Below are 27673 nucleotides of genomic sequence, written 5' to 3'. Positions count from 1 at the left end.
GCTGCTCTCATTTTAGAAAGGTGTTATACTCAGCAAAGCCCACAGAGGTCTGAAGGCAGCAGCCGAGTGTTAGGAATGGCAACTTGTGCTGCTCTCCTTCCAGTGGTTAGGTGCTTTAGAATCTGAACTGCTGATCTCTAGAACACCTAAATTTGCTACCAGGAACAGAGCTTTGTGACAGATCAAACTGCCTATTGATTACATTACACATATTTAGTTTTCAACACCCATTTGAAGGTTCAGTTTGAGTGAGGTGGGGCCTAAGGATGACTGAGCCTCATCAGTGTTCCCAGCTGCTGCCAACACAGCTAATGCCCAACAGAGAGGTCACTGCACTAAGTCACATGAGGCTGCATCTGACCACCTAGAGCAAAGTTCCCTCAGTGTACCAACAGGCAGGCCTACTGCCACGGGCACAAAAGGTGAGGATCTGCCTCTGTGTGTACCTGTGGCACTCACTGGCCGTAGTTAGCAATGGGTTAGGGAAACCCTCCTTGGGGTTCTTCAGGTACACATTTTCTCATGAGACACTGCTATGGGTGGTGGCAATTCTTCTGGTCATAAAATAACAGGGTCCCATGCAGCCTAACTGGTTTGTGGCATGGCAGTGACTTTCAGACCCAGAGCTGAGGCCTTCACTGTGGGATGTTCTCCCTGAGCCCTCGACTAATCCTGGCCTCTGGGAGAACTGAGGGGGTGGGAGAAGAACAGGTAGCAACCAATGAAGAGAATGAAGGTGGAAGGGATGTCCTTATACATGTGCTGGAGACCAGCAAGCCCTGGAAACGGGCGATGGGTCATTGCCAAAGGCACACAAATAGCACATGCGCCCCAGGGACCAGGCTGCACCCCTCTGCACCATGTGCCCTGTCCCTGTAGCCGGTCTGCTCAGGGGCACAGTGCTGCTGTACACCAAAGAGCAGCTCCATGCTGGCTCACGTGGGCCAGGCAGTCTGCTCCACCCCTGCAGACCCTCCGCCCTTCTTCCTTCTTCCTGCCCATCATCTCTCCCTGCTTTGCATCATAGTCTATGGGGCTGCAGAATTTCTTCATTAAAAAATCTGACCATATTTTCCCTGATCTCCACACGGCCAGGGAAAGCAGAGCAATACACAAGCAGCTGGGTCCCCTATTGCCCTTCTTGGTCCCTGCCCCTCTCCCATCACTTGGGAGGGTTTATAACTGCTCCCAGCACTTCTGTGGGTTTTCCACGTGCCCTTCCACCTGCTCTTACAGCCTTGCCCAACTCTACTTGACAAATCCTGATGGTCCTAAGGCCATCCACCCACTGCAGTCAGTGGCTGCAGCCCTCAGACATCCCTCCCTCCCTTCCCGACTCCTGGTACCAGTACTGAGATGTTTGTTTTCTCCACTGGACTCAGAGCTTCAAAGCCTCCAAAGCCTCCTGAGCGTTATCTCATTTAATTCTCAACAGTGTTTTGAGGCTGATTCCATTAGCCCTATTTTACAGATGAGAAAATGGAGGCCCCATATGACCTATTACCCCATAACTGCAGTTATGCGTCAGCATTAACCCCAAAAGGAGATGCACAGAAGAGAAAATCCAAATGGCCTCAACACAGTGAAAAGAATGTGAAAGCAACAATGGAATCACAAGAGTTTTCTGTTCATCAATTATAAAAAGTCAGGAACTAGTTATAGGTAAGGGTGAGGAACACCAGCCATCTTAGACATTAAGCTTGGAAGTCTGAATTTTGATATGCTTTGAACCGGCTGGGTGTGGTGGTTTACACCTGTAATTCCAGAACTTTGGGAGGCCGAGGTGGGTGGATCACCTGAGGTCAGGAGTTCAAGACCAGCCTGGCCAACATGGCAAAATCTCTATTAAAAATACAAAAAGTAGCCAGGTGTGGTGGTGCACGCCTGTAGTCCCAGCTACTTGGGAGGCTGAGGCAGGAGATTCTCTTGAACCCAGTAGGCAGAGGTGGAAGTGAGCTGAGATCATGCCATTGCACTCCAGCCTGGGTGACAGACTGAGACTCTGTCTCCAAAAAAAAAAAAAAAAAAAAGAGAGATGCACAAACCCCTAGTGTAGCCACTTTGGAAAACACTGGTGTTCTTCAAAAAGGTTAAATGCAGGGTTACCATATGACTAGGCAATTCCAGTCCTGGATTCATACCCCAAATTTCAAAACAGGTGTTCAAACAAAACTTTGTCCATGAATATTCATAGCAGCTTTATTCATAGTAGCCAAAAAGTAGAAACAACCCAAATGAAATGTCCATCAACTGAGGAAAGGATAAACAAAATGTGGCATATCTGTACAATGAAATGTTATTATGCCATAAAAGAAATACACACTGCATTGTGGATGAACCTTGAAAACATTATGCTGACTGAAAGATGCTAATCATGAAAGATCACATAGTATGTTAGGTTTGTGCAAAAGTAATCGCAGCTCTTTCCATTACTTTTAATGGCAAAAACCACAATTATTTTTACACCAGCCTAAATATTATTCCAGTTAACATGAAATGTCCAGAATAGGCTGGGTGCAGTGGCTCACACCTGTAATCCCAGTATTTTGAGAGGCCAAGGAGAGGAGATCACCTGAGGTCAGGAGTTCGAGATCAGCCTGGCCAACATGGTGAAACCTTGTCTCTACTAAAAATAAAAAAAATTAGCCAGGCATGGTGGTGCACGCCTGTAATCCCAGCTACTTGGGAGGCTGAGGCAGGAAAATTGCTTGATCCCGGGAGGCAGAGGCTGCAGTGAGCGGAGATCATGCCACTGCACTCCAGCCTGGGTGACAGAGCGAGACTCCATCTCAAAACAAAAACAAAAACAAAAAAACCCCCAATAAAACAGAACACGCAAATTCATAGAAGCAAACAGTAGATTGGTGGTTTCCTAAGACTAGGGTGTGGGAGGGTGGGTGGTAATGGGGCGTGAATGATAATGGGTATGGGTTTTTGTTCTAAAATTAGATTGTAGTGATGTTTGCACAATTCTGTGAATACTAAAAACACTTTAAAGGAGTGAATTATAGTGTATTACTGAGTTATAGCTCAATAAAGTTGTTTAAAAAGTCCATGAACCCCAAACTGCTGAAATCCTCCTTTACAGAAATCAGTAGGGATTGATGTCCAAGAAAGTTTATTACAGCCTTGTTTAATAATTGCAAAAACACGAGAGATCCTGGATGTCCATGAGTGAAGAAAGAGTTTATTCATATGAGGGGATGCTATGCAACTATTAAACTCTTGAGTTGGACCTCTCTCCCCACCTGGACAGATATCCCTGCTAGAGGGAAGCAAGTGGCAGAATAATGTACAGTAAATCATTTGACTTGCAAGCACGCACACCCCCTCAAGGCGGGCAGCTGTGTCTCCTGGATGCGCCAGTGCAGGCAGGAAGCCGGGGACAGAGGGTAGGCTGTTAACTTTCTCTTATTTTTCACTAGTTCCACTAGACATGTATGACTTTTATTACTAAGTTTTATAAAGTTAGAAAAGAGAAAATAATAATGCTATTTTCAGCTCCAGACTCACATATCTAACCAGCTGCTGAAACATCTCAGATGTATGCAAAACACGCAAACCCTCCCAACAGAACTGAGAGGGTCCCCTCAAAGCTGACTTTGCCTGCCACATCCTACTTAATGAACAGCACCACTGTCACCTCAACTGAGCCAGGAGCTCGGAGGTCGTCAGATATGTCTTCTGCCTCCATCTATGCCCAATTCATCGCTCAACCTGCCAATTTCCCTAAGTCCACCCTTGGATTTCCTTCTCTACCTCTGCCACCCAGTCCCTCCACTCTGCTCTGCAGGGAGGACATCAGACCAGGCCGCCTGTACCAATGACAGAGCACACTCCTGACACCACCAGCCTGGTGGGCCCACCAGCCTCAGCTTGGTCCCATCTCCATCTGGCTGCCTGTCCTGCCTCTTCCCGGACACCCCTGCTCACCAACTTTCTCATGCCAGTGGCCTTACGAAGTCCTGCTCTCTTCCCAGGAATGTTCCTCCTGCTCCATCCCTGCCCTAAGTAGTCTCATCTATGCTTCAGAGCTCAGCTTGAGGCTCCTGTCTTTGGGAAGCCTTTCCTGAGTTCCCCACTAAGACGTGGGCCCAGGTATCAGCGGCTAGAGCACTCAGAGCCTGAGGATAGGCCTGTCTGTGTTCATCTGATTCACATCCTTCTGTGCAGACTCGAGTCTGATACCAAAAACAATTTCTGCTTTTGTTCTTTATATATCCAGTGTCTGGAACTTAGCGGGTGCTCCACAAATACTTGTTGAATAAATGAGTAAATGACTATAAAGTATAATAGTTAAGAAAGTATAAACACCAATTCCTGTGAGATGGCTGCCTACCTTGAACACTGCAGATGGAGTTGACAGGTGTGGCAGAGTCCAGGCTGTCGAGCATCACTGGGCCAGGCAGCTCACAGGAACTTGCACCAGAGACCACACTCAAAAGGGGCTTCTGAAGCAAGAGAACAGTCCGTTCAGCACAAACAATCCGACCTGCCGACAGAGACACTTCAGGTTATTGAAGCCTTGAAGAAAAAGTGAATTGTGCCCATAATGGCAGTCTCCTTTGCTACCCCTCAAGTCATGCAGGTGATGGTGCAGTTAAGGGACTGTGTCCAGCAGCACATTCATTGTGTGTGCACACTCCCGAACCCCGTGAGCTAAGCTAAAAAAGCACTCAAATGTGAGATTCAAGTCAATCCACAAAGGGTAAATTATGTGGTATGTGAATTATGACTCAATAAAAATTAAAAAAGATAGCTTAGGCAGGATTTTAGTTTGATCCCTGGAAAAGGGGGCTGACTGATCTAAGTATATGCATTTATAATGTTCTAGCTTTTGGTTTGTTTGTGGATTCTGCAGCAGTACGGGGTGCCACCAGCAGACAATTCTGGAGTGAGCACAGCATCTCCATGGAGCTGGTTCTGCCCAGGTGGCCGCTACAGGGTCAGTGAAGCCTGGAGGCTGGTACATGGGCCATGTCTGTGATGGGCTCCGTGAAGGTGCTGGCAGCGTCCAAGCAACATGGAGGTGTCCAGAGGCCACAAGAGGTATTCTATGGGCACCGATCAGTCGCCCCTGCATCAAAGCTGTGGAGAAGCAAGCACACCCTGGTCACGGAGAGCGTCCTTGAAGAAGAGGCTGTGAGGGGTAGCCCCAGCAACTGCCTCCAGGACTTCAGAGCCCAGCACACACGAGGGGGCCACATAGACCAGCAGGGTTTTGGGGAGCCTGGGGTCACTCTCCTCCTTTGTTTGCAGAGTGACATCGGTCACTAGCAGCCAGATCTCCCTTTGCTCCAGAAGAAGCAGACTCTTCAGCTACAATTTGAAGACATAATAAAGATTAATTATTATACCAAAAAATGTTTTAAAAGCATTTAAAAGCAGAAGTTATACATATACTAACAATTTAAGATATTATTTCAAAAACACTTTAAAACATACACTAGACTTTGCACATCTTGGTCACTAGCCCCATGTGCCCTGGGTGCCTCGACTTTGCACCTGGTTAAAGGCTTCCTTGGTTGGGAACAGGCCACCCTTCCCTGGCAGCATTCCATTTGTCCACCAACATCCTCAGGCTGAATCCATTGTTCTTTTCCTCCTGGTCCTCTGTTTATATACTTAGAATGTTAATTACAACATTGTTTCCTGTGTAGTACATACATCTTATTCTTTCCAGGCAGTTGTAAGTTTCCTGAGGGTTAGGAACAGATCTTACTTGCCCTCAGACTTTGTACACGGCCTTGGTATAAAGCTGGTGTCGCATATTTGTTGGCATCTGCAACAGGTTTTATTATTTTCTTTTCTTCTTTCCTTCTCTATTTTTTCATTTTTTTCTTATCTTCAAAACTTGTAATGCCTTTTCAAGTTCCATTAAACTGGTATTCTGCCCTTTCCTTTTGGTCAGGGCTTAGGATTCAGTAGACGCAAATGGGGCCAAGGATGGTCAGCAGGGCCAGGGCCTGAGGATGTGGCCAGTTGGAGGTTCAGCTGGTGTTGCTGGCACAGACGGTGTGGTCAGGCTGAGAAATCCACATGGCTGGTTAACAGGACTGGGCAGAGAAGGTCACTTGTGTGGTGCGTAGCTGAGGGTTGGGGTGAAGGAGGTGGCCTACACTGTCAGGAGGTTGATTACATACAGGAAGTATGAATAAGTAATACTGAGGAAAATGAAGCCAAGCTTCTTACTGTTGGAGAAGCGAGTTATACATATAGAAATAGGAAAACTTAGAATAAATTCTGTGGTAATGCTCTAGAGTTGGAAGTATTGGTATGAAATTATGATTTTAGATAGATAGAAATATAGAAGTAGATATAGTTGTGTCTGTATGTGGATGAATATACACACACATTTCCTTCCTCTGTCCATTGAGAGGGCAGAGAGGCAATGATATCCCAATAGCAGGAAGCCCACCTAGAACCTGGATCTTGGCTTCTAAGTAAGAGTCTTAACCAGCCACAGTGGCACAAGTGACTCAGGAGCAGTCTTAGCTACTTGGGAAACTGAGGTGAGAGGATCGCTTGAGCTCAGGAGTTTGAGGCTGTGATGCACCAAGATCATGCCTGTGAATAGCCACTGCATTCCAGCGTAGTGAACATAGCAAGATGCCATCTCTGAAAAACTAAAACTAAAAATAAAAAAACCCCAAAAACCAAAAAACCATTCCCCATTAAAATCAACCAGAGCTTCTTGAAAAGATGGCTGATTCCAGAGCACAGAAAGCAAAAGATGAGTTTGACACATCTTACTGTGTCAGAAAATAAGGAGGTACTCAAAGAATGATGGGCATGTGTCCAAAGGACACAGGAACCAGCTTAAATATGGTAAAATTGAGCATCAAAATGAATACAGTAATAGATATAACTTGCTGAATAAAAGATGAATTCATTGGTCCATACTGATATTTAATAAGTGGGCTGGGCACGGTGGCTCACACCTGTAATCCCAGCAATTTGGGAGGCTGAGGCGGGAGGATTACTTGAGCCCAGGAATTTGAGACCAGCTGGGGCAATATAGTGAGACCCCATCTCTACAAAAAATAAAATAAAGCTGGGTGTGGTGGTGAGTGCCTATAGTCCCAGCTACTTGGGAGGCTGAGGTAGGAGAATTGCTTGGGCCCAAGAGGTCAGTGTTGCAGTGAGCTGTGATGGTACCACTGCACTACAGCCCAGATGACAGAACAAGACCACCTTCTCAAAGAAAAAAAAAAAAAAATTAAAAAAATTAGTGGGCCAGGCGTGGTGGCTCATGCCTGTAATCTCAGCACTTTGGGGGGCCAAGGCGGGCAGATTACCTGAGGTCGGGAGTTCAAGACCAGCCTGACCAACATGGAGAAACCCCGTCTCTACTAAAAACACAAAATTAGCCAGGCGTGGTGGCACATGGCTGTAATCCCAGCTACCCGGGAGGCTGAGGAAGGAGAATTGCTTGAACCTGGGAGGCAGAGGTTGCGGTGAGCTGAGATTGCACCATTGCACTCCAGCCTGGGCAACAAGAGCGAAACTCTGTCTCAAAAGAAAAAAAAAAAAAAAAAGTAAATATTTCAGGAAGGGCAAAGATTTCTATTAGGTTATCTGTGGGTGGGAGTTCTGACAACCTCCAAAGATTTTATATGCTCTTTGTAAATACTTTGGATTTGGCCAGTGGTCTCTCTTTCAATCTATTAATGAACCAAAATGTTCTAATCTCCTTTGAAATTAACTATGAAATTATCTCTACTATTGGTGTTATGAACAAAGTCAGTAACAATCAAATCATCTGTAAAAAGACATCAGTAACTAATTAAAGCAGTACTACCACTACACTGCTAAAATTTTATTAAAAATAGATTTCTTCTCTGGCCAGGTGTGGTAATCCCAGCACTTTGGGAGGCCAAGGCGGGTGGATCACTTGAGGTCAAGAGTTCGAGAGCGGCCTGGCCAACATGGTGAAACCCTGTCTCTACTAAAAATATAAAAATTAGCTAGGCGTGATGGTGCACGCCTGTAATCCCAGCTCCTCTAGAGGCTGAGGCATGAGAATTGCTTGAACCCAGTAGATGGAGGTTGCAGTGTGCTGAGATCATACTAGTGCACTCCAGTCTGACTAACAGAGCATCTCAAAAAAAAAAAAAAAAAAATTGGTGAATATTTCAGGAAGGGCAAAGATTTCTATAAGATTATCTGAGGTTGGAAGTTCTGAAAATGTCCAAAAATTTTAGATGCTTTTGTAAATTCTCTAGATTTGGCCAGTGGTCTTTCAATCTACTAATATACCAAATGTTCTAATCTCCTTTGAAATTAACTATAAAATTATCCTACTATTGGGGTTATGAACAAAGTCAGTAACAATAAAATTATCTGTATAAAGACATCAGTAACTAATTAAAGCAGTACTACCACTACATTGCTAAAAGTTTATTAAAAATAGATTTCTTCTCTGGCTGGGCATGGTGGCTCACGCCTGTAATCCCAGCACTTTGGGAGGCCAAGGTGGGCGGATCACTTGAGGTCAGGAGTTTGAGACCAGCCTGGCCAACATGGTAAAACCCCATCTCTACTAAAAATACCAAAATTAGGCTAGGCGCCGTGGCTTACGCCTGTAATCCCAGCACTTTGGGAGGCAGAGGTGGTGAATCACCTGAGGTCAAGAGTTCGAGACCAGCCTGGCCAACATTGTGAAACCCTGTCTCTACTAAAAATACAAAAATTAGCGGGCGTGGTGGTGCATGCCTGTAATTCCAGCTACTCGGGAGGTGGAGACAGGAGAATTGCTTGAACCTGGGAGGTGGAGGTTGCAGTGAGCCGAGGTCGTGCCACTGCACTCCAGCCTGGGCGACAGAGAGATTCCATCTCAAAAAACAAACAAACAAAAATTAGCCAGGTGTAGTGACGGATGCCTGTAATCCCAGCTACTCGAGAGGCTGAGGCAAGAAAATCTCTTGAACCCGGGAGGCAGAGGTTGCACTGAGCCAAGATTGCGTCATTGCACTCCAACCTGGGCAACAGAGTGAGACTCCATCTCAAAAAAAAAAAAAAAAGTCTTCTTACTCGTAAGTGCCAAAACCTGGAAACAACCAAGATGTCCTTCAGTAGGTGAATGAATAACTAAACTAAACTATGTAGTACATCCAGACAATGGAACATTATTCAGCGCTCAAAAGGAAACGAGCTATCTAGCCATGAAGTCACAGAAACTTAAATGCATATTATTAAGTGAAAGAAGTCTGTCTGAAAGGCTACAGACTCTAAGATTCCAACTTTATACAATATTCTGAAAAGGCAAAACTATGGAGATGGTAAAAATAAGAATGTTTGCCAGGGATTTGTGGGGAGGGGGAATAAACACGTGGAGCAGATTTTTAGGTCACTGAAACTGCTCCATGTGATACTATGATCGTAGATACATGTCATTACATATTTGTGCAAACCCATAAAATTACACCACCAAGAGTGAACCCTCATGTAAACTGTGGACTCTGGGTGACTAAGATGTGTCAATGCAGGTTCATTAGTTGTAAGCAATGTGCCGTCCTGGTAGGGATGTTGATAATGGGGAGGCTGTGCATGTGTGGGAGTAGAAGGTGTATGGAAAATCTCTGTACCTTCCTCTCAATTTTGCTGTGAACCTAAAACTGCTCTAAAAGAAAAAAGTCTAATAAAATTTTTTATAGCCCTGTGTAATCAGGAAAAGTTTTTTGTTTGTTTGTTTGTTTTTTTTTGAGATGGAGTCTCGCTCTGCCGCCCAGGCTGGAGTGTAGTGGCACAATCTCGGCTCACTGCAACCTCCGCCTCCCGGGTTCAAGTGATTCTCCAGCCTCAGACTCCCAGGTAGCTGGGATTACAGGCACCTGCCATCATGCCCGGCTAATTTTTGTATTTTTGTAGAGACGGGGTTTCACCACATTGGCCAGGCTGGTCTCAAACTCCTGACCTCAGCTGATCCACCTGCCTCGGCCTCCCAAAGTGCTGGGATTACAGGCGTAAGCGACCGTGCCTGGCCCAGGAAAAGTATTTAAGCCTAGATGATACAGACACCTATAATGCTAGTAAGTAAGGCAAAAATATTACCAATGCAAATTTATCAGGAAAAAATCGATCTCTCCCACACAAATATACCCAATTAATTTTTGACAAAGGTGCAACAGCAATTTAATGGAGGAAGGATGATATATCAACAAATGGTGCTGGAATAAATGGATATCCAAAGGTGAAAAAATTAACCTTGACCTAAACCATGCATCTTATACAAAACCCAACTCCAAATGCATCATGGCCTTGGAAGGTAAAGTGTAAAATTAAATCTTCTGGAAAAGAACACAAAAGAATAACTTTGGGAGCTATGACTAGGCAAAGAGACGTGACTTCTCTTAGACTTGACAACAAAACTGTGATCTGTAAGAGAAAAATTTGGTAAATCTGACTGCATCAAAATTAAAAACTTCTACTATGTTAAAAAAATCATTAAAAGGATGAAAACAGAATTTAGAGATCCTAAGAAAATATTTGCAAATCCTGTATCTGACAAAGGTTTTGTATTTAAAAAATAGAAATAACTTTAAAGACTCAACAATAAACCAACAAACAGGCAATCCAATTAGACAATGGGCGAAAGATGTGAACAGGCATTTTACCAAAGAGGACATATGGAGGGCAAGTAAACACATGAAAAGATGTTCAACATTATTAGTCCTTTGGATGAATCTCTAGATAATACTGTTAGCTGACACCTTATATTTCTTTAGTAAATTTTTTTTTTTTTTTTTTTTTGAGACAGTCTCACTCTGTCACCCAGGCTGGAGTGCAATGGAGCGATCTTGGCTCACTCAACCTCTGCCTCCCAAGTTCAAGCGATTCTCCTGCCTCAGCCTCCTGAGTAGCTGGGACTACAGGCATGCACCACCATACCCAGCTAATTTTTTGTAGTTTTAGTAGAGATGGGGTTTTACCATGTTGGACAGGCTGATCTCCAACTCCTGACCTCAGATGATCTACCTGCCTCGGCCTCCCAAAGTGCTGGTATTACAGGTGTGAGCCACAGTACTGGGCCTAAAAACAAAATTTAAATAGAGACGGAGCCTCACTATGTTGGCCAAGGTGGTCTTGGGCTCCTGGCCTCAAGTGATCCTCCTGCCTCAGCCTCCCAAAGTGCTGAGATTACAGGTGTGAGGCACTGCACCTGGCCACTGCTAAGATTTCAGACTTCTGGCCTCCAGAAGTGTGAGAGAATACATTCCTATTATTTTAAGCTATCTAGTTTTTGGAACTTTATATGGTAATCCTAGGAAACTAATACAGATAAATCCTGCATGGTTCTATTCATGTTAACAACCGTAAGACAACATAATTATAATGACAGAGAACATGTGAGTAGTTGCCAGTGCTACGGATGAAAAAAGGATCGATGTGTCTATAAAGGCAAACACGGGAGTCGGTGGTGATGGCACAGCAGAGGATTCTGACTGCAGTGACAGTGATGCAAGGCTGTACATGTGACAAAACTGCACAGAAGCGCACGCGCACACACACACACACACAAACACACAGAGTGCACACATGGCTGCTGAAACCTGAATGTGCTCCATGGATTGTGCGTGTGTCAGTTTCTTGGTTTTTTGTTGTTGTTGTTGAGACGGAGTCTCACTCTGTCGCCCAGACTGGAGTGCAGTGGCGCGGTCTTGGCTCACTGCAAGCTCCGCCTCCCAGGTTCACATCATTCTCCTGCCTCAGCCTCCCAAGCAGCTGGGACTACTGGCGCCTGCCACCACGCCCGGCTAATTTTTTTGTATTTTTAGTAGAGACAGGGTTTCATCATGTTAGCCAGGATGGTCTCGATCTCCTCACCTCGTGATCCGCCCGCCTTGGCCTCCCCAAAATTCTGGGATTACAGGTGTGAGCCACGGCACCCGGCTGTTTTGGTTTTTACTGTGGGTACTGTGGGTGTGGGATATTGACATGGGGGTGGAGGGGTGCACCAGACCCCCCAGTATATTTCTTTGCAATCTACTGTGAAACTATAATTATCACAAAATAAAAGTTAAATATGAAAACTATCTTTTTCACCTTCATGACTTAGTCATTAGTGTAACGGAAATACAACTGAATCTGTTTTTTTTTTTTTGAGACAGGGTCTCACTCTGTCACCCAGGCTGGAGTGCAGTGGTGCAATCACAGCTCACTGCAGCAACCTCCTGAGCTCAAGAGATCCTCCCATGTCAGCCTCCCAAGTAGCTGAGATGACAGGCATGCAGCACCATGCCTGGCTAATTTTTTATTTTTTTGTAGAGACGGGGTTGTGCTTTGTTGCCCAGGTTGGTCTGGAACTCCTGGCCTCAAGAGATCCTCTAGCCTCAGCCTCCCAAAGTGCTAGGATGACAGGCATGAGCCACCACACCTAGTCTGGGTCTGTTTTTATGACTCGAGTTCCAGCAATGACTCATGGTGCCATTCTGAAAGTCAACCCTCACTGCCAAGGATGCAGGCCACTGGCTTAACTACAGACTGGCCCCAGGAGTCAGCTTATTTCTATTCCTTCTTGAGACAGCTGGTTTCTGGTGATTCTTTTACACACAAAAGCAGACTATAGGAGACAGATAGAATTTCAGTGGATCATGGAACCTGTTCCATTGGGTTCCAGGTCTTTGACTGTTTCGTGGCTATAGGACCACTGATTCCTAGGCACACATGCCCACTGGAAGCATGCTCACTGAAAGCTGCACTTGCACTGGTGGAAACCTGTTTCTTGGATAGGAGGGGATTAACATTATCTTCTCTACCTCCCTGAGGGAGGACCCCTTCACAGGGCAAGGTGGATGACCTACTTCACTCTTGGTCTTTCTCTGCCCCAGAGTTCCCCTCCAACTGGCTTTGGTGCAAGCATTTTGACACCTGCTTTCTTTACTTTCAACCTCGGTCTCAGCCAGAGGGCCGTGGGCAGGAGTGTTAGCTGCAACTGCCACGTAGCTGCTCTGAGGACAGCGTTCTCCCTATGGGTGAATGGCACCTGCACAGAGAGCCACCGCCTGGCCCATGACCCAGAAGAGCAGGAATGTGCCAGATGCCAGGGGCGTCCCCACACACACTGACCCTTCTCAAGGTGGGCAGAGGAGCGTCAAGTCAGTCTTAGGTCTCCTCAGGCTTGGAAAGTATGGGACATAGCACGTGCCCTGCCTCGTCCTTGCTGGGAGCCCTATCCTCCTATCTGCTGATCTGGACACTGGGGTGCTCACAGGGAGCACCATTGAGGGACTCATGTCAATCATTCTCCATTTCTTCATGAGAGGCACTGATCAGCTGTCAAATGATGAAAAGGGGAACAGATGAAGAGAAAACAAAGGAAAAAGGGTAGTTCAAAACTCCTAAATTCATCCTAGAACAATCCAATATGGTGAGAGAATGTTACACCCATTTGACAGACAAGGACATGAGACAACGTGGTGAAGTACCTGCCCAAGCTCAGCCAGCGTGTGGTTGGGGGTGGGGGTGTGTTGCGTCCCTGCCCCACCCCCAGGGCACCAGGTAACTGAGGGACCATGGAGCCAGGAGGCACCAGGGGACACTGGGCTGAGTAAGAGTCAGGAAATCCACACCAGGCTCCACCAGGGTTTGGTTGTGTGTATCAGAGACAGCAGATAACCAGGCCTAGCCTTGGTCTTCTCCACTTGGAATTAGGAACGGTGACACTATTGCTGCTGAGATAAAATGATATGTACATGAGAATGGTCTGAAAATCTGAAAAATCTCTCACAGAAATTAAAGGTGGTGAAGTACTGATAATAAAAAATAAAGAGCTAAATGTGGTTCATTTATATTCACAACTCAGCCCTCTGATTTCCTTTCTGTGGGCAACACTCTATGCACTGGCAAGCACTAGCTAATCCACAGGTTAAGCTGCAGAAACACACACACACTTTCTGCAGAGAAGGAAAGGAAACGCAATTGACAGTTACTAGCATATCACCTAAAGCACACTCCTTATATCTGAAATGTAAAAATTAAATTGAGATAAAGCCTTAAAGTACTTTCATATGACGATCATATGTATCAGTGCCGTGTTCTTGCACAGCACCCATGGCATCCTTAGGTAACAAGCTTGCACCCTACTCGGTGGCCGTCAGTAGATGGCCCTCCCCATCTCCTCTCCCTGACACACACCGCACTGCGCATTCAGTACAACCGACGGGACACCAGGAGACACTCGGGTTGTTTTTCTTTCTGCGTCAGAGTTCCTGTGTCCTCCAGCCATGCTCAGCACCTGAAGAATGTCAGCAAACCATGGCCTGTGGGCTAACCCAGCCTGCTCCCTGCTTATGTGTGGCCTGTAAGCTAAGTATGGTTTTTATGTTTATTCAAGGTTCTTACATTTTTAAATGGTTAAAAAACCGTAAGAATATTTTGTGACAAGTAAAAATTAAGTTAAATTCAAATTTTGGTGTCTGTAAATAAAGGTTTCTGAAACACAGCCCTGCTCATTCATTTGTGAATGACAACATGGCTGCTTTTGCAAGGTGGAGCTGAGTAGTTGCTATGAAAACCATACAACTCAAGAAGCCTAAAATATTGACTATCTGGCTCTTTACAGAAACAGTCTGCCCACTACTCCTGATGCAGATGGAAGAGAAGTTGATTTAACATGCTTGTGATAACACTGATTTAATGATACTCGTATATATGCAATTCATCAAGAACTTGACTAGAAGTTATGAAACATATTCTTTTAGTCACTCTCTTGTTCTTCCACTGTCTAAGAATGATCAGAGAAATGCAAAGAATTTGTTCAAAATAAATGCACAACAGAAAATAACTCTGGATAACTTAAGCAGAAGAGAAAGGCTCCAAAACCAGGCAGCTGAATTGGGTTATATGCAAGCATGAATGCTTTGAAGAGATTCGTAACAAGCATGTCGGGGTGAAATGGCATGAGGTCTGGGTGTGCTTTAGCATACTTCAGCAACAAAAAGAAAAGTGAAGGGTGTGAGTGTCAGATCTTAATAACCAGGCATAGTATGATTAGCAGACAGCCCCTGGTGCCACCCCCACCACTGTCTCCCGACTCGTGGTGCACTGGGGCACCTGGCCAAGGTTGCTGGCCAAGGTGCCAGCCTCCTGCCCTCCCTTGAGACTCCTTGCTGGGCAATTCCTGAGTATTCTGGCCTGGCTGGTAGCTGGTGATCCACCGACAGCCCAGGTGGAGTGCAGGCATCTGGGGCCTGGTTTGCTCCACTCACACACCCTCAAGGAGGCAATGTGTGGGGCACTCACTCTCTCCTGCACCATGGCAGATGCACCTGGTGCACATTGCCCATGAGTGGACAAGAGTTTAACAAACAGGATGTTCTCAATCCCTCTTGGGTGATTAGATCTACATGGATATTCCTTCATAAGGTAAGGGCTGGCAGAGGTTTCTTGCAGAATGTAGTCCATGCATTCAAACTGGCAAGCAGGTCTCCTTCCCTCCTCTAATCCTAGCTGATTGATAGCAAGCTCCTCTAGGCCACTGCTCCCTAGAACAGCCCAAGGCCTCATAGGGACCATGGAGGTGGGATGGGGGGGCTTTCAGTTTCGAAGGCTCTAAAAGTTCCCAGAAGTAGCTGAGCTCGATCCTGAGATTCCCACTTCCACCACATAAATGAGGTTTCTGCATCTCTTTCCTTTCTTCAACCTGCCTAAGTGTCAGGAAAGAATGAACATTACTGGGCTGAGAAGCTTTGGGGACAGGGTTGTACCTGGGTGTCTCACACTCCAGTGCTTAGCACAGTGGCTGGTAGTCTGCATCTGTAAAAGGAATGGATTTACTGCCACTTCAGTATATGGGGCATGCTTAACTGGACTTTAAAAACACTTTTCTGTTTTGGCCATGCATTAATTTCCAAAGGAGATTACCCTTTAATAAACCTCTAACTGTGTGTGTGTGTGTGTGTGTGTGTGTGTGTGTGTGTGTGTGTGTGTGTGTGTGTGTGTGTGTGTGTGTGTGTGTGTGTGTGTGTGAGAGAGGCTGAGAAATTGAGAGATTGAGAGATTATTAGATTGAGAGATTATTACCTGTGTGTGTGTGTGTGTGTGTGTGTGTGTGTGTGTGTGTGTGTGTGTGTGTGTGTGTGTGTGTGTGTGTGTGTGTGTGAGAGAGAGGCTGAGAAATTGAGAGATTGAGAGATTATTAGATTGAGAGATTATTACCTGTGGTCTTTGTGTGTGTGTGTGTGTGTGTGTGTGTGTGTGTGTGTGTGTGTGTGTGTGAGAGAGGCTGAGAAATTGAGAGATTGAGAGATTATTAGATTGAGAGATTATTACCTGTGGTCTTTGGTAAATCACCCTGGCATAGAAACTGCAACGGGTACCAAGATCATTCATCTGGAAAGGAATTAGAAAAGGTTGGCAGCATTACACGAAGCACACAGACATGGCCAATACATAAAAAACTTGTTAGAAACAAAGACATTACCTGGAGAATGTCTCTTAAGCAGCGGGTAACTGGAGGCTGGTAAAGCTTATAAATGGGGTCTTCGTCAATTATATCAATTTGTCCCAGATTTGGATGAGCTGTGAGGATGTAACACAAGGCTGGAGGAGGCAGATGAGTTTTTATCTGTTTAAATAAGACAAAGGTAGAAGGTGAATGTATTGTTAAAAGACTCAAACACATGATTAAAATCTCCTCTTTAACATATATACATATTTGCTTACAGGTGCATCCTCTCTCTGGAATGCTATACAAGGAATGGATTGCATTGTTTACTTCTGGGACCAAGTATAAGAACTTCCATACTTATGAACCTATTAATTCAAGATTTCATTTTAGAAATCTTTTGGGGTATACTGAAAATATCATCTAGAAATTACTTCCTCTTAAGTAATCTAGAAACGGCTTTTTTTTGAGACAGAGTTGCGCTCTTGTTGGCTGGAGTGCAATGGCGCGATCTCGGCTCACTACAACCTCTGCCTCCTGGGTTCAAGCGATTCTCCTGCCTCAGCCTCCCGGGTAGCTGGCATTACAGCCATGCGCCACAATGCCCAGTTAACTTTGTATTTTTAGTAGAGACGGGGTTTCTCCATGTTGGTCAGGCTGGTCTCAAACTCCCGACTTCAGGTGATCCGCCTGCCTCAGCCTCCCAAATGCTGGGATTACAGGCATGAGCCACCGTGTGTTTTGACGACTACTATGCTGTTTGGCACAGTACAGGGTCACAGACTTAGCACTACTAAGAAGTCAGCCACAACCTAAGGAAGACAGCCCCCAGTTTTGTTTTGGGACCTGTGGCCCAAAGCAGCAGCTGGCTAGCCTGCTGGAAAAGGCTCAGGAGGGAGAGGAGGGAACACTTTTCATCCATTTTGCTGCTTCTGAGACACTATCATAAACAAGCAGGACGAAGTTCCTGGCTACCCAGGACGTTGTACGAATGTCTATGGATTGTACTGAGTTCCTGCTCCAATTGGTAACTGAGTGTTGGTTCTATGAGTGACTAGAAGTTCGTGGGAAAAATTCTATATGTTTACTTTAGTACGAGGCTGAGACCCCAACTGTTCCAACAGTATGTGAGGGTTGTGGTTTAAGCATTCATCATAAGTTAATTTCCAGAAAATGTTGTGCAGCACAGTAGGGAAGGCAGCCAGAGCTTGGTCTCCAGGGACCTGAATCCCAATCCTGGCTCATATTCATGCATCACCACAAAGGAACTGGCTGCACAGGGGCTCCTTGTTGCCACTGGAGCAGGGGACACAGACCGTGTGGGTGACAGTGATGACGCCTGGCTTGGCACCTGGCATGGAGTAGTCTGTGACTGGGTAAGTTTTTCCAGTGCCGGGCTTACCTCTTCACAGGGCTGGTCGCGGCCAGGTGTTTTCAGAGGTATCGCTGGGGGCCATAGGGTGTCAATCAAACTGAAAATCCCCGCTGTCCTGGAACAAGAAAAGTCAAAGGTATTCATCATCAGACATCCCTTACTGAGTACTTGGTCAGTGAGCTGGTAGAATGCTTAACAGACTCTAATGCCTAAGGCCATGGAACTACAATTAGAGATGTGTGGCGATTCAGATGGGGAAGAAGGCACACAGGCAGATGGACAGACACTGTGGGAAACCAACTGCACAACAGGAACTTGCTCACTAAATTAGGATCCATCCCCAGTGAAATATTATACAGTCACTGAAATGGTTACAAAGAAAATACTTATGGACATGGAAACATCTTTGTGATACCCTGATAAGAAAAAAGCAGGCAACAAATTAACTCTCTCTCACTCTCTCTGTGTGTGTGTATGTATGTGTATCTATGCATGCATCTATATATATTAAGCCAAAGGAAAAGACTGAAGCCTATAAGAATGTTTTTAGTGGTTATCTGAGTAGAGTTTGGAGGTGATATTTACTTTCTTCCTGTGGATTGGGTATTTTGTATATTTTCCCCAAACAGATATGTATTACTTATGTAAGAAAAGTTATCTGGGCTCGGTGCGGTGGCTCATGCCTATAATCCCAGCACTTTGGGAGGCTGAGGCGGATGGATCACCGGAGGTCAGCAGTTCAGGACCAGCTTGGCCAACATGGTGAAACCCTGTCTCCACTAAAAATACAAAAATTAGCCGGGCATGATGGTGGATGCCTGTAATCCCAGCTACTCAGGAGGTTGAGGCAGGAGAATCGCTTGAACCCGGGAGGTGGAGGTTGCAGTGAGCCGAGATCACGTCACTGCATTCCAGCTAGGTGACAAGAGCCAAACTCTGTCTCAAAAAAAAAAAAGAAAAGTTATCTGAAGTAAAATATATAGAGGGATACAAAAGGACAAACAGTTATGATTTCAGTTGTATGGTTCTCACCTTAGATCTGACTGCACTTCCAAGACCTGGCTCTAACCTTTACCTGAGCCCCTTGTTAACAGAGATGGGGAACAGCAGGGCCCCTGGAGTCAAGAAACTCATCTTGCTTAAGCTCTGCCTTTTATACACTGTGAGACCTTGAGAAAATGCTTGGACCTTGTGTCAGCCCTTCTGGGAAACTGGGGGATGCTGCTGGCATTATTGCTAGGAGTAAAGGAAGTAAAGAACGTATGTGCAGCACCTACTAGGGTTTCTACGCTCAGAGTGAGTGTCCAACACATTAGCCACTTGATGTTACTATAGTTATCAGTACTGTCATTGCTAAAGCCATAAACTTTTATGCTGTTTTTTGCTCAAAAATCTGCCCAGTTTAAGACAGGATTTTAATCCTAGTGTTACTTTGTGAAGAAACAGAGTAAAATTAAGAGCATGATAAAAGATGAGTCTAAAAAAAATTTCTTTACACAGTATAGAAAAATAAACAACCCTTTCCAGACAGTGACAGAGTGCTTATCAATTTCCCTAAAAATTTGGAGTTTCCCAAAAAGTGTTCTGTGAAGTGTAACCCATGAGAACAGAACTCCCTGTTCAGCCAGTGTTGCTGTGTGGCGCAACTGTGGCTGGCAGGACCCTCACATGCTACGGTGGGACTGGACATGGCAGAGGGCCTAGAGAGCCCCGTGTAAAAGGCACCTGTGGCATACTGTTTTAAACTAAAGCTTCTCCCATTTATAACCATGAAACTCTTTTTGGTGTCATCACTAATAATGTCCTGAGAAACTAGTGTTCACTTGGAATTCTGACAAATGCTGTTCTAGAAGCACACAGCCATAGGAAAGTTCTATTTGAATTTAATGACTTTTATTTAGAGGATGCTACCAGCTAATTAAAAAAGTTTAGACATATTATACGTTTATTTAATGCACAATGCTTAGCTGAAGAATGGCTATGAGTTAAATAAAATGCTTAGTCTCATAAAAAATCAGCTTCTCCACTGTTTTTAAAAACTATTTTTAAAAATAGATAATGGTTTGGATGGCCACTGTTGCCTTGTGAAGCAGAGTCGTCTGGGGGCAGCTGACACATTCATTTAAATGACTCCCGCCTCTGCTGGGCATAGACTTGGTGTAGAAGCTCACTTTTGGCACAGTTAAAAAGTGTATTGTTCCTCTCACTGCAATTCATTCTTTGCTATTCATTTTGTTACACAGGAAACATTCTTTTAAAGTGATCCTTTAAAAATATGTTTAAGCAACAAACAGTCTGACAGGGGAGTGGCTACCATAAGTCTGTCTTTTCAAAAATTAATAAACGTTTTTATTTAAAAAGTTTAAAATATAAAGTTTAATTAGAGAAAAAAGGGACATACAGATTAATTCATTATGCTTATGATTTGATAACTTAATTATGTTGGAATAAATTTCATGGGGTATACCTTAATTTATAGATTGCATAAAATGAGTCTGCAGACAAATTCAGGTCATTAATCTGTGACAACAAAAGTTTGTGGAGCAGACAAGGAGAGAAGCAGGGCCAGCTGTCCTACTCACCAGGTCCCTAGTCTGGCAGGCTCTGCAGCAGTCAGCAGCTCTCCCAGCAGCTCCCACAAGACTCCCAGAGAGCATGGGGGGGAGGTCAAGTCAGCTACCCATCAGTGAAGGGAGAGCCACGTTTCCCAACACACTCAGTCACAGTTCATCTGACCTCTAAAAATCAGCTGTATTTGAAGAGCGGCAAGAAGAGGGCTGGGGGGTGGTGCAGGACACGCGGAGAAGGAAGGAGACAGCATGGCACATGGCATAGGCAGGGAACAGGGACAGCCTGGGAGCCTCCTCTGTGCACTCACTTGGGGGCTGTGGCAGACCCACCTGCAGCACAGGCTGCAGAACACGCAGCTGCTCCTGGAGGCGGGAGGAGGGAGGCAGGAGGCCTGGCAGGAGCCCACACGAGCTTTCCTAAAGTCACGCTCAGGAAGCTGAAAGACTTTCAGTGCTATGTTTTTATTATAGTAACCAGTGTACTTTTTAAGTGGAAAGATATCAAGATCTATACACGTTAAAATTATATCTACCAAGTTATACTTAAAATGGTTAAAATTGTAAATTTTATAGTACGTTATTTTACCACAATGAAAATTATATTTACCATAAAAATAAATATAAGTGTGTTTTTATCTTTTTTCTTTTTTTTTTTTTTTTTTTTAACAGGTTCTCTCGCTCTGTCATCCAGGCTGGAGTGGCGCAATCATGGATCACTGAGGCCAACCCTAAGACTGTTTTCAAGTCTTCCATACTCTTTAGGCCACCCCGACATATGACTAGTCAATGAAATGTAAGAGTCACTTTCTGAGAACATGTTCTCACTTATAAAAAAAGCCCTTGGAGACACCCCTCAAGAGAGACTGAGTAAGGGTGGGGGCACCACATCACTTACATCTCATGAGGGCCCCATGGAGAGACTGAGACTGGGCTGTACTGGAGATGAGGGCCACGTGGAAGGGGGTCCTGCCAACTCATGTCCTCCAGGGCTGAGCCTGCACACTCCAACCCCATGATGCTGCGGGTGATGTGCATTTGCCCAGAGGAAAGCTGGCCGCAGACTTGGGGATAGAGAGGACACTGTCCACCTTCCACGGCGGAAATTCTGAATCTCTCTCAGCTTCATCTTCCTCCCTTGTAGGATTCTGTGATTCTCTAATTCCTAGTGCTGCTGCTATCCCTCGCTGACATGTGCCTCTGTTTGAGAAGGAAAGACAGTTCCAAAGTCTTCAGTGCTAGGTGGGGGTGGTGAAGCAGACACCTTTCTATGCGAGCGTGGCAGCATGGGGCGCTAGAAACAGCCAGCCATCTGTGATAAGTGCCTTCTGCAGGCTGACAGGTAAGCTTGGCTGACTGAAGACTTTTTGTGTTACAAAGTGCTCCCTGGTGCAAAGCAGAATTGCACCTGAACATTTCCAATCTATTTGTAAAGAAAAATTTACTAAGACAGAGCCACTAACTTTAATTTTAAAAACATTTTCAAATTTGTTGTTTTAGTGATTACCAGATCCTTGAGAGAGAAAAAAATACTCTAAACATTATAAAGGGTTAGGAATAAACAAATGGAGATATTTATATGGAGCAAAGTTAACTTCTCAGAATGAAAAAAAATCAATTTTCTTGTCCGAATTTTGTTGTTGGTAACATATTTTGGAAGCTGTCAAAATCTAAGTAGAAAACAAATCACAAAGGAAGAGAACCAACTTGAGATCATCTTCAGAAAAAAATTACAAATTCGGTTCAAGAGTCAGAAGTGATGTCAAAGGACAGATGTTTCTCTTTAGTAAACTAGAGCTGAGGTTTCCCATCGGGCGACAAGAAAGGTGCATGGAAATGAGTAAGCTACACAGGTGCAGATAACTTTAACTGGGTACCTCCATTTCCTGAATTCCTAAAAAGGCAGCCCCAGCATCACTCAGGAGCTCAGAAGTGAGGATGGGGCAAGTCCTGGGGCAATGGAAATCGGCTGCGGACCAAGAAGAGACTGGGAGTGGCACCACGCCCAAGAGGAGTCTCAGAAATATACAACAGATGAAGGAAGCAGGGCTCCCACCTCACTGCCATTGAAACAATGCTAAATTTACATATTTTTACACACATTTTATGGATATTTTGGTGTAGCAAATGATCTACTTCCTCTGGCCTCATTATAGCTGGTGTTATTTATCTTGATTGGTAGATGACAAATGTCATTTGGAAAACCAACCATTCAAAGTAAGGGCAACCAAGATTTCCATACTCCAGTCCACTGGAAGAAAGTAAACATGGAAAGTCTTCTTTGCACACCGGAACATTAGCTGATATTACCAGCTTGCTTGCCTATTCTCTTAGTTATTTCAGGGGTTATTTTTTCCATCTGATACTGTCTCATCCAACTAACTCTCAAATCTTCACAGGGCAATTTAAAACTGCCTGAACCACTTTCTTTTGGGTGTGGATAGAGTGGAATTTGCTCTAGGAGATTTAAGCCACAATGGTGCTGTGGACAACAGAAAACGGGAAGATAACAAGGAAGCAAGCACCTAGCCCATGATGGACTCACCCTCAGAGAGCTTGGAATCATTTTTTTTTTAACCAAGCATGTATTCTGGGTATAAAATGTTCTTAAAATTTATCATGTTGCTGCTAATTTCTCTGTACCTGTTACTGTTGTAGGACTCATACCTCTCCAAGAGAGTTCATTTGGATAGTGGAATACTTTAGACCAGTCATTCTTAAAGTGGGGTCTGGGGGTCGCTGGAGGTTCCAAGAGCCTTTCAGGCAGCCTACAAGGCCAAAACTGTTTTCTGCCAAGGCTTTATTTTTCTTTCTCACTTCCATTCTCTCATGAGTGTACAGTGGTGTTTTCTAGAGGCCCATGATGTGTGATATTACAACAGACTGAAGGCAGAGCACAGATGATAATCCATCATCTCCTGTTCAACCTGCAAAACACAGGGCAATGCGACTTTCATCGCTAAGTATGTTTTTGTGTTTTAGGAAATATTTTTCATAAAAAATGTTATTTAGGTTGTCATCTAATGGGTTGATTATAGATGCTTTTAGGTAAATTAATGTGTTAAATCTTTTTCAGTTTTAATTTCTAATAAGGTGAATACTGATTAACTCATTTTTTTTTTAAAAAAAACCTCTTTGGGCTCTCATTTTTTATATTACACACACATACACACACCCCAAATATATATATTTTTTGGAGATAGAGTCTTGCTCTGTCACCCAGGCTGGAGTGCAGTGGTGTGACCTCCTAGGCTCAAGCAATCCTCTGGCTTTAGCCTCCCAAGTAGCTGGGACTACAGGTGTGCACCACTATTCCTGGCTAATTTTTAAAATTTTTCGTACAGATAGGGTTTCACTATGTTTCCCAGACTGGTCTCCAATGTTTGGCCTCAAGTGATCCTCCTGCCTTGGCCTCCCAAAGTGCTAGGATTATAGGTGTGAGCCATGATGCCTGGCCAGTCCTCATTCATTTTTATTTTTTTCTTTCCTCCCCGCTTATCTTTTACATGGTCATGTTCTTTAGATTGTCTCCCCTCTCTCAGTCTGTCTCCCTTTCCTGCCCAATGCTGGCCACACACTACACATCTTCCCCCACACAGCAGGGTCTCTACATGCCAGGGACAACAGACTTCAGACATATCTGGTAGGCTGTATTTTAAGGTATAATTTCAGTGCAGTCTAAGAAACAATTTCCTATTTGTTGCTGAATCATTATTAATAGTGTCCAATAAACTTACATAGGAATCCTATTTTGAGTTGCAAAGGTAACTTCCCATTCATTGTAAAATTAGGTCAATGCACGTGGGTTATTTATAAATAATGTAACACTTCCTATAACTCCATTCTTTCCTGTGGCTCCACACTCGACATAAAAATAGTAGTTTTAGGAGCCGGCCAACCTGCAGTGTTGAAAAAGACCTGTGGAGACTCTGAGGAAGTCTCTCTGGACTGGAAAGGAGCTCTTCACGTGGCTCCTGGGGCTAGGGCCAGGCTCCCACACTCCCACCCTGGAGGACCACCTCTGAGAAGGGCTCTTAGTGCTGCTGTGGCTCCCACTGCATGAATGTCACATCAATGCCAAAGAGAACAGCGAAGCCCGAGCAGTCTTGAAGAGACAATTCCTGTAAGAATCACTGTTGGGTTTTGTACAAGGACACAGGTGAGAAGAGGCACAGAGGTCACACCTGATGCCACTCTGAGGGGCCTCTGCCCCACCTCACCCTGTGTTCCGGGGCTGGTCACCACCAAGATCCTCTGGCTTAGTTAGTGCTGCCTGTTTTGTGTCCTCACGAGAATGTGAACCTCCTGAGGGCAGGCTCTGTGTGTCTGTTCTCTGTGGAATCCCAGTGCCTAGATGACAGTCTGGTGCCTGGGAGGCGCATAACGCTGGCATGGCACGAGGCCACGAATCTGGCATGCTAGCTAGCAGGGCCAGCAAGACTCTTCAATCCCACCGGCCAGTACTGCACAGTGAGGACACATGGCATCTCAGCAATGCCAGCACCTGTCACATATCACAAGTGTCCCTCAATGCTTCAGTCTGAGAATTTTTCATGAGCCCTGATTTCTTCTGTAAGAAACCCATGGCTTCTGATACATTTCTTTAACCTAAATTCACTTGTTCATTTCATTCATTTAATATTAAACTCTAGGCTAGTTGGTGATACAGTTTAGGTATATAATTAAGGAGTAAAAATGATGCCTTCCAGAAGGTAGCTTATCTACTTTTATGTCACCCTTATACACACAAAAAACAACCTTGGGTGAATTAAACTTTTGCCTTGATACTGAAATGGATTTCCTCCAACAAGATTTGTTCTGCTAGGCAGGCAGCAACAAATAGCCCAAGAGATCATGAACAAACTGGTAGGAGCCATGGAAACCTTGAGACTCTAACAAGATTAGATTAGCAGTGATTAAAATGTACCATTAGGCTGGTGGGATGGTAAAATGAGGCCATCGCTCTGGAAAGCTGCGTGGCAGCAATCCAGCTATTCATCTCCTTGCTGTCTATCCAAGAGAACTGAGAACTGACATCCACACAGAAACTTGCATATGAATGTTCGCAGCAGGATTATTCAAGATACCCAGAAAGTAGAAACAACCCAAATGTCCATCAACTGTTGAATGGATAAATAAATTTGATCTATCTATGTCATGAAATATTATTCAGCCATAAAAAGAACGAAATTCTGGCCGGGTGTGGTGGCTCACACCTGTAATCCCAGCACTTTGGGAGGATGAGGCAGGTCGGTCACCGGAGGTTAGGAGTTCGAATTAGCTGGGTGTGGTGGCATGCACCTGTAATCCCAGCTACTCTGGAGGCTGAGGCAGGAAAATCGCTTGAACTCAGGAGGTAGAGGTTGCAGTGAGCTGAGATCGCACCATTGCTCTCCAGCCTGGGCAACAAGCAAGAAACTCAGTCTCAAAGAAAAAAAAAAAAAAAAAAAAAGGAAATTCTGATACATGTTACATCATGGATGGACCTTAAAAACATTCTGCTAAAGTGAAAGACACGAGACACCAAAGGTCACATCTGTATGGTTCCACTGACAGGAAACGTCCAGAACAGGCAAATCCACAGAGACGGAAAGCAGAGGAGTGGCTGCCGAGGGAGAGAAAGTGCGGAGCTCCTGCTGAAGGTACAAGGTTTCTTTCTGAGGTGATGAAAATGTGCCAGAATTAGGGTGCTGGTTGCACAACTTTGTGAGTAAAATAAAAACCAATGATTTGTACACTTTAAAAAGGGTAAATTTTTGGTATGTAAATTACATCTCAGTCAAGCTATTATTTAAAAAGTGTCATTAACTTAAGACAGGGGCCTCTAATCAGGAGACGACTAAACCTGACCTGAAATACATCCATTGCTATACTTTCTTCAACTCTGCTTAATGATTTTGCTACAAACATTATCTTTCTTCTCTTTCCTCAAAGCCCCCACTCAAAACTAATCTCAAAGCTTCCAGGAAATGAAAAGCTGGGGACTTCTGCAATAAAAGAGTAGTGCTGTTATCTTCACTGGAAAGCTGACACAGAGCCCAGGAATAGCACAGGGCTGGGAGCAAGCCCAGTGGCTTCAGCACTCTACTTTTGGAGTGGTTGCGCTTCCTTTTCCTAAGTCAAGCTAGCGGAATACTAGTTACATGTAACCCCCAGTGTGCCCGTCGGTCCTGCTAAGCCACAGGAGCGGGTCTGGAGCACCAGACAGGACAGCCCTGCACTGTGGCTCGTCAGAGGACAGAGACAGTACTTGTGCTGGGCCAAGGGTTTCTGGCAGCACAGGAGAACATGGCTTAGAATACAAAGAAAAATACTTCCTTGGGTTTCCACATCTATATAAAACTGTGGCCATGTGAATTTCATACTTAAACCTACTTCTATGACATAAGATATTGCAGAACAGTAAAATGCACACCATAAAGCAGTATTTCAATAATACTTCTGGTGTGTCCTGGAGCAGCCCTTCAACCACCGTGGTGGGATAGCCAGGAAGGGAAACTGATCAGGCATTCTGACTCCAGAGATTGATCTCTGCTAAGAATAGCCTATGAATACCGTATAGATGTGGGAACTTACGAAACATTTCCAAAGCAAGTTCACTGAATTTCAGGAAGATATTTTTCTTTTTCTTTTTTTTTTTTTTTGAGACGGAGTCTTGCTCTGTTGCCCAAGCTGAAGTGCAGTGGCGCAATCTTGGCTCACCACAACCTCCGCCTCCTAGGTTTAAGTGATTCTCATGTCTCGGGCTCCCAGTAGCTGGGATTACAGGCGTGCACCACCATGCTGGGCTAATTTTTGTATTTTTAGTAGAGATGGGGTTTTGCCATGTTGCTCAGGATGGACTCAAGCAACTCCTGACCTCAAGCAATCTGCTCTCCTCGGCTTCCAAAAGTGCTGGGATTACAGGCATGAGCCACTGCCCCAGCCAGCAAGATATTTTTCAGATTGTAGCTAGTTGGAGAAACTGAAAGAAGGAAATTAAAACACACATCTGAAATTAAGCCCTTTGCACTATTCCTTTGAATCTCTGCTTAAATTTATATAATTATATAAGATAAATTTGTAACTCTGGAATGTCTCACATTTTACAGGACATCTGCTAGTTTTATTTATTTTTTGAGATGGAATCTCGTCTTGTCACCCAGGCTGGAGTGCAATGGTGCGATCTTGGCTCACTGCAACCTCTGCCTCCTGGGTTCAAGTGATTGTCCTGCCTCAGCGTCCAAAGTAGCTGCAACTACAGGCGCATGCCACCATGCCTGGCTAATTTTTGCATTTTTAGTAGAGATGGAGTTTCTCCATGTTGGTAAGGCTGGTCGTGAACTTTTGGCCTCAAGTGATGTG

The 27673-nt window shown here is 44.6% G+C and overlaps 1 protein-coding gene across 21 annotated transcripts in view; it reads right to left on the bottom strand.

Moving 5' to 3' along the window:
• SPIDR (scaffold protein involved in DNA repair) overlaps positions 1-27673 on the bottom strand; it is a 491719-nt gene that overhangs the window by 17939 nt on the left and 446107 nt on the right. For all 21 annotated transcript variants that reach the window (XR_010127196.1, XR_010127198.1, XR_010127197.1 and 18 more), the window contains 5 exons: positions 17790-17877; positions 16424-16567; positions 16273-16332; positions 5109-5319; positions 4340-4492 (listed from right to left, as the gene is read on the bottom strand). Coding sequence is in view for 18 of the 21 variants with exons in the window: in XM_054498098.2 (XP_054354073.1) it covers positions 4340-4492; positions 5109-5319; positions 16273-16332; positions 16424-16567; positions 17790-17877 (656 nt within the window). In the remaining 3 variants the exon portion in view is untranslated. The remainder of the gene's footprint in view (positions 1-4339; positions 4493-5108; positions 5320-16272; positions 16333-16423; positions 16568-17789; positions 17878-27673) is intronic.

The sequence above is a fragment of the Pongo pygmaeus genome, chromosome 7 (assembly GCF_028885625.2).
Source record: "Pongo pygmaeus isolate AG05252 chromosome 7, NHGRI_mPonPyg2-v2.0_pri, whole genome shotgun sequence".
Classification (NCBI taxonomy): Eukaryota; Metazoa; Chordata; class Mammalia; order Primates; family Hominidae; genus Pongo; species Pongo pygmaeus.
The sequence above is the reverse complement of the archived record's forward strand: the minus strand, read 5'-3'. Positions and strand labels throughout refer to the sequence as shown.